Source organism: Mobula hypostoma, chromosome 5 (assembly GCF_963921235.1).
Source record: "Mobula hypostoma chromosome 5, sMobHyp1.1, whole genome shotgun sequence".
NCBI lineage: Eukaryota > Metazoa > Chordata > Chondrichthyes > Myliobatiformes > Myliobatidae > Mobula > Mobula hypostoma.
In genome coordinates, this window is record NC_086101.1 from 104,560,713 (window position 1) to 104,573,738 (window position 13,026).

Consider the following 13,026-nt stretch of genomic DNA (forward strand, 5'->3'; position numbering starts at 1 on the left):
AAGTATGTGAACCCTTGTATTTGGTAACTGGTAGAACCTCCTTTAACAGTAGTAACTTCTACCAAAAGTTTCCTGAAGCTGCTGATCAAACTTGTACGACGAGGAGGAGGAATTTAGATGATTCCTCCATACAAAACTGTTCCAGTTCATGCCATAGCATCTCAATTGGGTTAAGGTCTGGACTCTGACTTGGCCATTCCAAAACACATTGTCTTTTGTTAAACTATTCTGTTGTTGATTTACTCCTGTTTCTTGTTGCATTATGCACTATTAAGCTTCAGGTAATGGAATGACACCCTGACATTCTCCTGTAAAATGTCTTGATACTCCTTCCACCATGCTTCACAGTTGGAATGAGGTTTTGGTGTTGGTGCAGTGCCCTTTTTCTTCCAAATCATAAGAGTACTTCCAGCAGAACATGCCTGCAGTGCAGGCAAAGTATCTCAGCCACAACTTAGTGAGTACCTCAAAACGTTACAGAAATTTAGCAGGTCAGGCAGCATTTATGGAAGGAAATAGTCAACACTTTGGGCCAAGATACTTTATCTGGACTTGGCCATTTCCCTCCAAAAAGTTAGACTACTATAGCACAGAAACAGACCCTTCAGCCCATCTAGTCGATGGCAAACTGATTCTGTCTAGTTCCATTGACCTGCACTTGGACCATAGTCCTTAATATCCTCATGTATTTATCTAAACTTCTCTTAAATGGTGCAATCGAACTGTCATCCACTTGCAGCTTGCTTCACTCACACCACCTGCTGAGTAAAGAAGATTCCCACTCAAGTTCCCCTGAAATATTTTACCTTTAACCCCAAACTTATGACCTCTAGTTCTAGTCTGACACAACCTCAGTGGAAAATGCCCGCTTGCATTTACCCTATCTATGCTGCTCAATCAAACCTCCCCTCATTCTCCACACTAAAGGGAATATAATCCCAAGACCTACAGTCCTGACCTATTCAACCTTCCCCTACAAATCAGGACCTCAAGTTCTGGCAACACTCTTGTAAATTTCCTCTGCACCCTTTCAATCTTATAGGTATCTTTCCTGTAGTACGTGACCAGAACTCTACACAATATTCCAAATTTTGCCTCAATGTCTTCTGCAACTTCAATGAAACATCCCAGCTACCAATTTAACACCCCAATTCCCAATTTATGAAGGCAATTGTGCCAAAAGCTCTCTTTACAACCCTATCTTCCTGTGATGCCACTTTCAAGGAATTATGGACCTGCCTTCCCAAATCCCTCAGTTGTATTGCAGTTTCCATGCATGTCCTACTGTTTCTCTTACTAGATGCTGCCTAACCCACTGAGTTCCAAGACTTCCAGTACCTGCAGATTCTCCTGCATCTCACCTTCAATCAGCAGCCAGTTGTTGATGACAGTCTGGATGTTGCTGTAGAACAGCCTCGTGATGTCATGACCCATCTCCAGGAAGGTGATGTGTACCAGGGATCCGGCTGAGGTACCCAACGACTTCTTGCACAGGATTCCCATGATCAGCTCCCCATTCTCTACAATCACCTGCACACAAGGTGGGGGGAAGTAAAGAGGTCAACACAGACACTTTACAAGCCTGCAAGGCCCTTCACTGAATTTATACTGACCTTGGTGTCTCCCGGTGAGATGTGCTTGTAGGGACCATTGTCCTCGTCATCCGGGTGAGTGCTGTGCGTCCGGATGCAGTTGATGTGCCCTGGGATGACCAGTGTGAAGATCTGTTTGCCCGTCCACAGGGGCCGAGGTTTCAGGATGGATGGCTGAGGCACCTTACCATCCCAGGTCGAGAGATGCATCAACAGATTCATCACCTCACCCTGGAACAGACCGCAGGGTCAACAATTTACTTCAGTCATCCATTCTCCCCCACAAAACACTCGACTGTGTGTAAAGAGAAGCCGAATACATCACCCCAACATTAATAGACCCTTAAGCACAGTGTAATAGCAGGGTACACCAGTGACTGGGTTCAATTCTCACTGCTATCTATAAGAGTTTGTATGTTCTGCCCAGAACTGTAAATTTCCTCCAGGTGTTCCGGATTCCTCCCACTGTCCAAGATGTACAGATAAGTAGATTTGCCGGTCACAGGGGTGTAATTGGGCAGCACTGGCTCGTTGAGCCAGAAAAGCCTGTTACTGTGCTGCATCTCTAAATAGAAATGAATCCCTCACTGCCCTGGGATGCAACTGCAGTTCTTTGGTAGCAAAGACTCAGCAGCTTTACGTTTGCAGAATGGTGATCCAGGTTTCACCCTGTGCTGAGATGTCCTCTTTTTTGAAGTTGATCTTATTCTGCATTCTCTTATTGCTTCTTCCTTGTACTACTGCACTGATACAATGCAATGACGTACGAATGGTTTGCACCGTAAATGAAGCACTTTTGAAGTGCAGTCACTTGGAAAGATCCCACAAACAGGAGAGAGGATCAACTGGACAGCATATTGTAGAACATAGAACATCACAACCCAGGACCCTTTAACTGACTCCAAATTTAACCTAACCCCTCTCACATAGCTCTCCATTTTATTATCCATGTTTAGCTAAAGAGTCTCCTAAATGTCCCTAATGTATCTGCCTGTACCACCACCCCAGCACAGCAGTCCATGCACTCACACTTTGACATCCCCCTCATATTTTCTTCCAATCACTTTTTAAGTTATGTTCACTGGTATTAACCATTTCCGCCCTGGGAAATAGTCTCTGGCTGTCCACCCTATCCATGCCTCTTATCAAGTGGCCATACATCCTTCTTTGCTCCAAAGAGAAAAGCCCGAGCATGCTCAGCCTGTTCTCTAATCCAGGTAGCATCTAGTAAATCTCCTCTGTACCGTGGGGTGTGATGCTCTCTCCAGTGAGGTGGTGAGGGGGGAGGGCAATATACCTCACTTCCACGACGCCTGGAACCTTACTGCCCCTCCCAATGTCTTATCAACACCTTATGACCACCACAATCTCAGTGATTGTCACAGCCCTTCCCACACAATGACCGTTAACCTACAAACCTGTACGTCATTGGAATGCGGGAGGAAACCTGAGCACTCACAGAAAACCCACGTTGTCATGGCAGAACATACAAAGTCCGTACAGAGTGGTGGGAATTGAACCTGGGTTGTTGGCGCTGTAATAGTGTTACACTAAAAATTATGCTACCGTGCTGTCCAATTTGCTAATCAGGAAACAGACTGGGCAAGAAGAGAAATTAATGGAGAAGGCTTAAAGCTAAATCAATCCAAAACATTAACATTTCTAAAAACAAGCTAGTCTTACCCGGCTCATAAAAACATCTCGCTTGGTGAACTTGCGCACAGCTGTCAGCGTGTCCTGCACGATGCCCATGACAGGCCTGTTGGATTGTGGCGTGACGATCATCCTGGGTACCATGGCTAGCTCCTGAATCTCTGCTCGTGTCTCCAACGACTGAGGCAAGTGGAGATTCATCTCATCACCATCGAAATCCGCATTGTACGGAGTTGTCACACTGCAGTAATTGACAACCATTATGCTTGAGGGTGAAAGGGTTGCTTCTTCCAAGTACCATGCCTCATTCTACCATGAGCACCATCACATGGTGCTGAATGACCGTGGTGTAGACTGGACCCAGCTTCAGCACCCCACACTCATGACTGTTCAGTCTGGCTCCTACCAATTGATTTGCGCTTTTCAAATTGTAAAGTTCATCAATGCAATGCCAATTCTTTTAAGTAATTGTGTACACTCTGACCACTTATTCCAATGACACCCTTTAGCCGTTGGTAGCAACTGAATCTGGTATATCAGACTCCTTCAAATTTCTATGGATGTACAGAGGACAGCATTCTGACTGGTAATACCACTGTCTGCTATGGAGGGTTACAAGAGGCTGCAGAATTTGTGAACTCAGTCAGCTTCATCACAGCCACAACCCTCTACCATCAAGGATACCATTAAATGATGGGGAGTCAAGAAGGTGGCATTAAGGACCCTCAACATTAGGGACATACCCTTTTCTTTTACTACCTTCAGAGAAGAGTTACAAAAGTCTGAAAACCCACACTCAATTCTGAAACAGCTTCTTCCTCTTCATTAGATTTTTGAATGGTCCATGAACATCACTCCTTTTAGTCAATTAGTCCCTTTTTTTGCATTATTTATTTTGTAATTCATAAAAATTTTGCCTTTGCACTGTACTTTGGCCACAAAACAAACATCTCATTTAAGAAATAGTGGTAATAAACCTGATTCAGATACACCTAAGCAGATAAACAGACACTTCAAATATTTGCCTCCCAATTTCACACATAAACAGAATGTCAGCCAGCCACTCAAGTGTTACACAGAACGGGAGAGATCATTCGGCCCCTCAGGACCTATTCAATGGGATAGGCAAGCATCTTGATTGGTTAGTGGTGCCAAGTATCGGAAACTGAAAAGGCAAGCAGATCTCCACGAGGAATTGTGAAACCCTCGCCATAGGGAGGGTCAGACACTCACCTGAGGTTGAGTCGAAAAGTGGACCAGGGTAGGATGCGCACCTTGTGCCCCATCATGGACATCTTGTGCAGCGTGGGCTGCCGGTTGAAGATGACAATGTCGCCATCACACATGTGTCTCTCCACCTGCAATGAATGGACGGAAGCTAGAGTGTAAGTGGCAGGAGAGAGTGGAAACAGAACCATGTGTCACCTCAAACACAGCAACCATGAGAAGCTTCACACACTCAGAGGTGGAATGCATGGGCTGGGAGGGGCAACGTAGTTAGTCTAATGCTTTACAGTATCAGTGATGGAGGATCAATTACCACAGCTCTCTGTTAGGAGTTTCCATGTCTTCCTTACGTGGGTTTCCTCCAGATCCACTGGTTTCTTTCCATATTGCAATACGTTACGGTTAGTGAGTTATGGGCATTCTATGTTGGGTGCCAGAGTCACAGCAACAACACTTGCTGGCTGTCCCCAGCGCATTCTCGGGCTGTGTTGGTCGATGACGCAGAGTGATGCATTTCACTGCATGTTTTGATATACACGTAACCAAGCTAATCTTTAGTTTTGTTTGGGGTTGGGAGCTGCTGAAGGGAAGAGGATGGAATGATAGATAGATAGACTACTTTCTTACAACAGTCATACTTATTAAGTTCCAGCAGAAACTGGCTCAACTACACCAAGCCAAGATGAAACTCAGGATGTCCAAAACGATCTTACAGCCAAATTATTTGTGCACAGTAGACTGTCAGACAGTAGAAAGAGGGAGAAGGGAGACTGTGATGTTGATGTGAAAGTCATTGGTTCAGGACTGCCTGAGAGAAGATCCTAGCTCACAACAGATTATGACACTGCTGATACCCACCGAAGCCACAATGAGAGTCGCTGGTTTAGCAGGTCAGCCAACAGATTATCCAACTAGTAGTGCAGAAACTCTCCCTCAGCAGCCCAGGACCCACCACTACATCTTCTCCTTCCCCCCGGACAGGAGACGGTGAAATCAGGGATGAACAAGAGGCTGGAAGTGAATGAGCACAGAATCGGGGTAGAGAGAGTTGCAGATGAGGGTTGTACAATGAAAGGTGTTGTTGCATCAGTGACCAACGTTGTCTGACCATGTGCTAGGGAGCCCACAGTGCCACCACAGCATGCTTAAAACTTACTAATCCTAACCCATACTTCATTAGGATGTGGGAGGAAACTGAAGCACCCAGAGCAACTCATACAGAAGACAAGATGAGAACTGTCAACAGCTTCCAAAATCCAACCAAGTATAAAAGGAAGAAAATGGAGATCTAATTTGGCAGACCCCAAGCCTGCAAGCTTAAGAAAATGGAGATTATGCCTGAATGGCAATAGAGCCGAGAACTCAGTGTCAAACTGTGGTTCAGATCGGACATGAGAGCTGACTTGCAGCAGTACAACCGCACTCTCAGCTTCATTGTGAAGCAAGTTGCCAACCAGAACTTCACACTGACCTTGTATCCGATTTGGAGATGGAGGTCGCTGGGTTTGGGGTGGAAGCGCAGGTCGATTCTGTCACCATTGTCCCGGATGATGTATTTGGCACCAGGATACTGGTTGTTGCCTCTCCTCACCAGTTCCTGGAGTCTGCACAAACATCAAGAGATAATCTTGTTACAAAGCCCGCTGAAACACTTGCACCCCTCACCAAGATGGATTTGAATTCCAATAGCCAATCAGGCTCCAGGGGAATAAAAATTTGTTCAAACTCAGAGCTGTAACTAACAATTCCTGATGAACGATTTCAGCTCAAAACATTGACTGTTTATTCCCCTCCAGAGATGCTGCCTGATCTGAATTTCTCCTAATTTCATGTGTTACCCAGAATTTCCATTAAAATTTATTTTCTTTCCTTCCCTCTCCATTGGTCCTTCTATGTTGAATTTTAGTGCAATGGTCAGCCTAACACTTTCACAGCACTGGCTAGAAGATCAGGGTCCAGTTCCCACTGTGATCCGTGTGGAGCTGGGACATTCTCCCTACGACCATGTGGGTTTCCTCCAGGTGCTCTGGTTTCCTCCCACGTTCAAGAGGTACAGTTAGAGTTAATAAGTTGTGGGCATACTCTGTTGGTGCCGAAAGCTTGGTGACATTTGTGGGCTGCTCAGTGCTATTCTGATTCGATTAGATGCAAACGACAGATTTCATGTTATATTTCAATGTACATGTGACAGATAAACCTTATCTTTATCTTTTCTTTAATGTTCATAATCTCACCCAGCTCTTCCCCCTTAGCTAGTGTCAAGTTGTGTTAACAGAGGAGCGTTTGACAGCTTTGGACCTGTACTCACTGGAATTTAGAAGAATGCATGGGGACCTCATTGAAACCTACCGAATGTTGAAAGGACTAGATAGGATGAATGTGGAGAAGATGTTTCCTATGGTGGGGGTATCCAGAATTAGACAGCACAGCCTCAAAATTGAGGGGGTGACCTTTTTGAACAGAGGTAAGGAGGGACTTTATAACCAGTGAGTAGTGAATCTGTGGAATGCTCTGCCATAGACTGCAGTGGAGACCAAGCCTGTGGGTCTATTTAAAGCAGAAATTGATAGCTTCTTGATTGGTCCGGGCATCAAAGGATATGGCGTGACGATGGTGTATGGGGTTGAGAAGGATCGGGATCAGCCTTGATGGAATGGCGGTGCAGACTCAGTGGACTGAATGGCCTAACTCTGCTCCTATATCTTATGGTCTTATGACTGTCCAGAGTAAGCAGTGAAAACAGAGACAGCCCTTGCCAGCCCCACCTAACAAGGTCTATGCTGGAACTTATCACACTGCACTGCAATATCAACATTGAACACTGAGATGAAGCGTGATTGCTGTTTCAGTTATGAAGGATCCTGCAACCCCGAGTGCTTCAGCTACAAGTAGAGAACAAACCTCAGTATACCCACCTGTCAATATTGAAGGGAGTGACGATTTCAGGGAAGGTCATGTTGGCAGCAATCGATCGAGGCACGCCGACCTGATCAATGGAGAGGTTGGGGTCAGGTGTGATGACAGTACGGGCTGAGAAATCCACACGCTTGCCCATCAGGTTTCCACGGACCCGGCCTTCCTTCCCCTTAAGCCTCTGTTTGAGGGACTTCAGGGGACGGCCTGACTTCTGCATCGCCTGAAACATTTTGAACAAAAGAGATGAAATTGAGAATTGCACAGCTGACCCACCCTTCAACGAGCGATGAGACGAGGCTCCCACAAATGGCCAGGTCTTGCGCACCAGCACCTGGCAGCAGAATTAGCAGGGCAGATCAGGGCACTCAAAGCACTTTGCTTTAAAGCAGTGTCCCAGCTGAGTTACTGCAAACTATAGTGCTGCAGACAGTAATGTCCAAGCGAACAGTTGGCAGCATTTCAGGCTGTGTGAGAGTGAGGGGGAGGAAAGACTTGTTTTGAGTTGCTGTTGTCTTGTTGCTTGTGGACATGCTATATTGGTGACACCTGGTGGCATCCCAGTACATCACTGGGTTGTGTAGATGGTTAACACAAATATTTGCTTTATGTTTCAATGTACAGTAGCAAGCAAACGTCTCAAGAGCCTTTGCTATATGTACCTAAGACTTTTGCACATGATAAATGAATCCGAATCTCCTGCGTCTCCTCGTTTAAATATTAAGGATTAGCTCCCAGAAAGCTTTACTGAACCCAATTGGTTTGCCCATTATGTACACCTCAAAATACCTTGTTTTTTGGGTTGGAGTTTAGCCTTTGAAGAGCCAGCTCTTGCCCTCTCATGGGGGTGGGGGGGAGGAATTGTTTCAACGTACATACAATAAATAAATGAATCTGAATCTTGAATCCATCCCACTGCTTGAGAATAGTTGGAACAAAGACACCCACCAGACCCGGCTCCACTCACCCTGGGTAGACCGGGCAGCTCATTGTCCACCATGGTGGCCACATGGAACTGCAGCAGCTTGACATCCTCGGCAATGACGTGAGCTGCTGCCCCATTCTGCTCATTGCGCCGCAGCTGGTTATTGATCTTCACGATGTCAGCCAGCTTGTGTGTCAGGTCGTCCTGGGAGCAAGACGCAGGTCGGGTTTACAGCAGCTTAAAAGTCAACCCCTTCCCCGGCTCAAACCTTGATGTATCCATCACACTGCCCTCTCCCCTTGAGGTGCCAAGTTCCAATACCTTGCCCAAACTTTAGTAAAGAAATAAAGCTACAGTCTTTTCTAAACAGGGAGTAAATTCAGAAATCAGAGGTGCAAAGGGACTTGAGAGAGTCTTTGAAAGGATTCTCTAAAAGCGAACTTACAGGTTGAGTCAGTAGTAAGGGAAACAAATGCAATGTTAGCATTTATTTCGAGAGGCCTAGAATATAAAAGCAAGGATGTACTGTTGAGGATCTACTAGACATTGGCAATTTTGGGTTATGCAGGTATTGGAGAGGGTTCAGAGGACATGCACAATAATGACTCTAGGAATGAAAGGGTTAACAGAAGCATTTGAGTCTACTCTCTGGAGGATAGGATAATTGGGGGGGGGGGGGCACGGAAGACTGCCACTGAAACCTACTGAATATTGAAAGGCTTGGATAAATTGAACATGGAGAGGATGTTTCCTATAGTGGGAGAGGCTAGGTTCAGAGCACCTCAAAATAGGAGTGGGGAGATGAGGAAGAATTTCTTTAGCCAGAGGGTGGTGAATCTGTGGAATTCATTTGCACAGACAGCCGTGGAGGCCAGGTTATTGGGTATATTTAAAGCAGAGGTTGATACGTTCTTTACTAGTAAAGACCTTAAAGGTTACAGGGAAAAGCAGAAAAAGAGTTCAGAGGGAAGAAAAATCAGCCATGATAGAAGGGAAGAGCAAACTCAATGAGCTGAATGGCCCTAATTCTGCTCCAACGTCCGATCTTCAATGGCAGGTCTGTAGATGCCTGTACTGCCATCTGTCGGTGGAAAGTGTCACAGCTGAGCTGAATCATGTCCTGCCAACCAGATGCCTGTTAACCCTGTTAACCCCCTCCTCTCTAACACAGACTGGTAGAAGAAGGGGTGGCTGGTGCAGGAATTAGGAGGTTAAATGAATAATACCTGCAGCATTATTAATTTAATTAAGTCATAACTGTAAGAAATGATGGATCTGCATCAGCAGAGGGGGGAGCTGGTTAACTTCCCATGTTGAACAGAACAGAGCTTAGAGCTCACAAGAAAGTCGGAGGGCACCAGGCGCAATTACTATTACAACACCAGCCATCGGGGTTCAATTCCCCCCACTGTCTGTGCTGAGTTTGTAGGTTCTCCATGTGAATGTGTGGGATTCCTTTCTCATACAAGGGTTAGTAAGGCGTACGGCATAACTGGACTGTGCAGGCTTTACTTGAGGGACTGGTGTAACAGGCTCTGATTGGAATGTGCCCTCCCCCCTGCAGATCTTTTCCCACCAATTAAGGACTGCAGTAAAAGAGAATTGCTAGGTTCTGTGCTCTGAAGGAAGCAGCTGTTCCTTCTTGCCCCCAGTACCCATAGTGTTGAGGTTATCAGTGTCTAGTGCGTCAGTTTTCTGATCCTCCCTACCTCACCCCACAGAATTGGTACCTGGTTCCTCGCTGAGCCCTGCATGACGACAGCTGGACGCACAGAGAGAGGCGGCACAGGGAGGACGGTCAGGATCATCCACTCGGGCTTGGCGTACTTGGGGTCCATGCCCAGGATGACGCACTCCTCATCGGTGATGCGCTTGAAGATCTCGTAGACGCGCTCTGGGTTCAGTAGGATCTTCTTCTCCTGTGAGTCCTCATTTACATGTTTCCACTCAGCATACAGCTCCAAGCCCACCCTCCGAATGCGAGGCTGGTACCGACCGCAGCCCCCGTGGCCCTGGGGAGACAGGAGGAAAGAAAACGAACGATGAGCATCGAAAAACAGCAAAGACCTGTGGCTCTCAATGGAAACACAAGGCGGCTCATTTGGATGTGGGAAGACCAAATGGCCATCAGATTGGTCACCAAGAAATTCAATTGGGAATTTAGGGGCAATTCTTCACCCAGCAAGTTGGGGAACTCGTTACCACAATGTAATAGAGAATAGTAAAGTCATAGCAGGGAACATTTCTACAGCACAGCAGTGAAAGATATGGGATGAACATGTACTATTTAGATAAAATAGTTGATTCCAGGCAATAAACATCTGTAACAGGCTCAATCAATCAACCTGAGCCCCAGACTGTTAGGCTAAGGTGAACTACAGGAAACATATGGCTCAATACTAGCCTGGCAACAGCTTCATAAAGGACGAAGCTTGCCACTGCACATGCAAGGTAAAAGTGGAACTGCACACAGCTCACATAGAAGAGAGGTGCTGCAGCTTGACAATGCAAAAAGCATACCTTCCACTGTGCAAACAGCACATGCAGGGTAGAGATAGCGGGGGAGGAAGAAGAGAAGAAATAACAATAATGACAGCTTTGGAACAGGGAGCATTTGCTCTAGGATAACACCAGCTTGTAATAAAGAGAACGTTTAATCCAAGCGTAAACCCCAGACTCTTTCTGTCTACAACAAGGAGTGTCTGGAAGTCACACTCAAAGTCAACAGCAAATTTCAGAAGGGGGAATTGAACAGGAAAACTTGGGACTATTTGAACTTCTTCAGCAAGGTATCAACGTATAGATTCTGTATGTACCTGATAAGATTAGCTTTAAAAAGGAGGGAAGGGTTACAAACACCCAATCCCAGCACCATTACCTTCTCCTTGCTGAGGTCCTCATCACCCTCTGGTTGCTCCACTCCAAACTTGTTGTCCATCTCTTCTCCTCCTTCACAAATGTTCTTGCCCTTGCACAGGTCGTACACATGGGTCAGACGTTTGCGTGGCTGTCCTTTCGACTTGATCAAGATGTCTTTGATTTTAGGATTATTCTACGGGGAGAGAGTGGAAAGAAATTTCTCTAAACTACAGAGATGCGGCCATACTGTCAGAGACACAGGCAGGATGGGCTGAACAGACTTCTACAGCATATCAATTCTAGAATAGGAATGCTGAGGTTTCAGACCATAATTAAGGCTACAGCCTTGAGGTTAGCTACAGGTTGCAGACTAGAGTAGAGCCACAAGACCAGCAGAACATAATTAAGTCATTTGGTCAATCAAGTCCAATCTGTATTCAATCATTTATGTTCTTGAGCACCCTCGGATCCTGGACTTCCCTGGACTTAAAATCCAGACTATCCTGCCCTTTCAATATCTAGAAGGTTTCAGTGAGGTTCCATACACACTTGCTCCACCCATCCTTCTGAACTCTCAGAGTACAGACCCAGAGACAACAAATGCTCATGACCTGGGACCATTGCCAAGTGAACACACAGCCTATCAGTCACACACATCTGCGTTTGAGCATTGCCATGGTATAGGGTGGCCTCATCGTTACATGGGAATTAAACTAGAAATGTAATTTGACATTGGAGATTTGAGGCTTTGCTTCAGTGGAAGAAAAATAAATGGTTCTGACAACACTAATTGCCCAGGCCCATGTGCACAGATCAGCTACCCGGCAGGAGGATAGGCATTGGCTGCTGTCCAACATTTCACAGCAGGAGAAGAGGGGAAAGAATCTGATGGCTGTGGGGAACTGAGCTGGAACAGAGGACACATCGACTTAAAGACTGGAGTGAAGCTCTAGGGATTTTCTCTTTGGAGGAAAGGAGGACGAGAAGCGACTTGATAGAGGTGATAAGAGGGCAAAGATAGTGGACAGCCAGAGATTTTTTCCCAGGGCAGAAATGGCTAATACAAAGGGGCATAATTTTAAGGTGATTGGAGGAAACTCTCTTGGGGGGGGGGTGATGTCATAGGAAATGTTTTCTTTGAAACAGAATGGGAGACGTGTGGAACACCCCATTAGGGGTGGTGGTAGAGGAAAATGCATTAAGGGCACAAGACAATCTGAGATAGTCACTGATGCCCCACTGCCTTGTGTGTCGCCTCGGGAGAGACGAAGGCTACAGGAGTAAACCCAGAGAGCAAATATGGAGTGGAGCCCCTAAGGCAGCTGGACATCATTGAACATCCGTCCGGCAGCTCCTGCAGCTAACCTGGTGCCAAACATATGAACCTTGCTTCATAAAAATTCCTTTGGACTATACTGGTGAGGCCAAGAGAGGGATCTTGACAACTTGGCATCTCAGGATCTCCATACCTTCTGCCCAGGTTGGGATGAGGATCACCCATTGCTCTTCGAGACAGATGGATGCCAACTAACCAGATAGACACATGGATGAAAGAAAAGTGGAGGGCTATGTGGGAGGTTTGAGTCAGATCGATCCAAGAGTAGGTTAAAAGGTTGGACTGAAGGGCCTGTACTGTACTAATCTATGTTGTATGTTCAAACTTCTCTCATTAGGTCTGTGATCAACAGTTAGGCCTCATTCAACACTGCTAAATAAACACTATTTAAGGGACTGCATTGGCTCAGCTAGTTGTGCTGCTGCCTCACAACTTCAGAGAGACCCAGGTTCAACATTGACCCTCCCAAACTGCTATTGTCTGTGGGGACTCTGCACATTCTCTATAATCCTGGGTGCTAC

At 46.0% G+C, this 13,026-nt stretch overlaps 1 protein-coding gene across 1 annotated transcript in view; it reads right to left on the reverse strand.

Annotated features, from left to right (window-relative positions):
- The window catches only part of polr2a (RNA polymerase II subunit A), a 63,179-nt gene that overhangs the window by 40,705 nt on the left and 9,448 nt on the right, over window positions 1–13,026 (reverse strand). The window contains exons 4-12 of the mRNA XM_063048688.1: window positions 11,189–11,362; window positions 10,041–10,322; window positions 8,353–8,514; window positions 7,388–7,608; window positions 5,944–6,076; window positions 4,479–4,603; window positions 3,276–3,486; window positions 1,614–1,823; window positions 1,362–1,530 (exon numbers count right to left, since the gene is read on the reverse strand). Of these exons, the coding sequence (XP_062904758.1) occupies window positions 1,362–1,530; window positions 1,614–1,823; window positions 3,276–3,486; window positions 4,479–4,603; window positions 5,944–6,076; window positions 7,388–7,608; window positions 8,353–8,514; window positions 10,041–10,322; window positions 11,189–11,362 (1,687 nt within the window). The remainder of the gene's footprint in view (window positions 1–1,361; window positions 1,531–1,613; window positions 1,824–3,275; window positions 3,487–4,478; window positions 4,604–5,943; window positions 6,077–7,387; window positions 7,609–8,352; window positions 8,515–10,040; window positions 10,323–11,188; window positions 11,363–13,026) is intronic.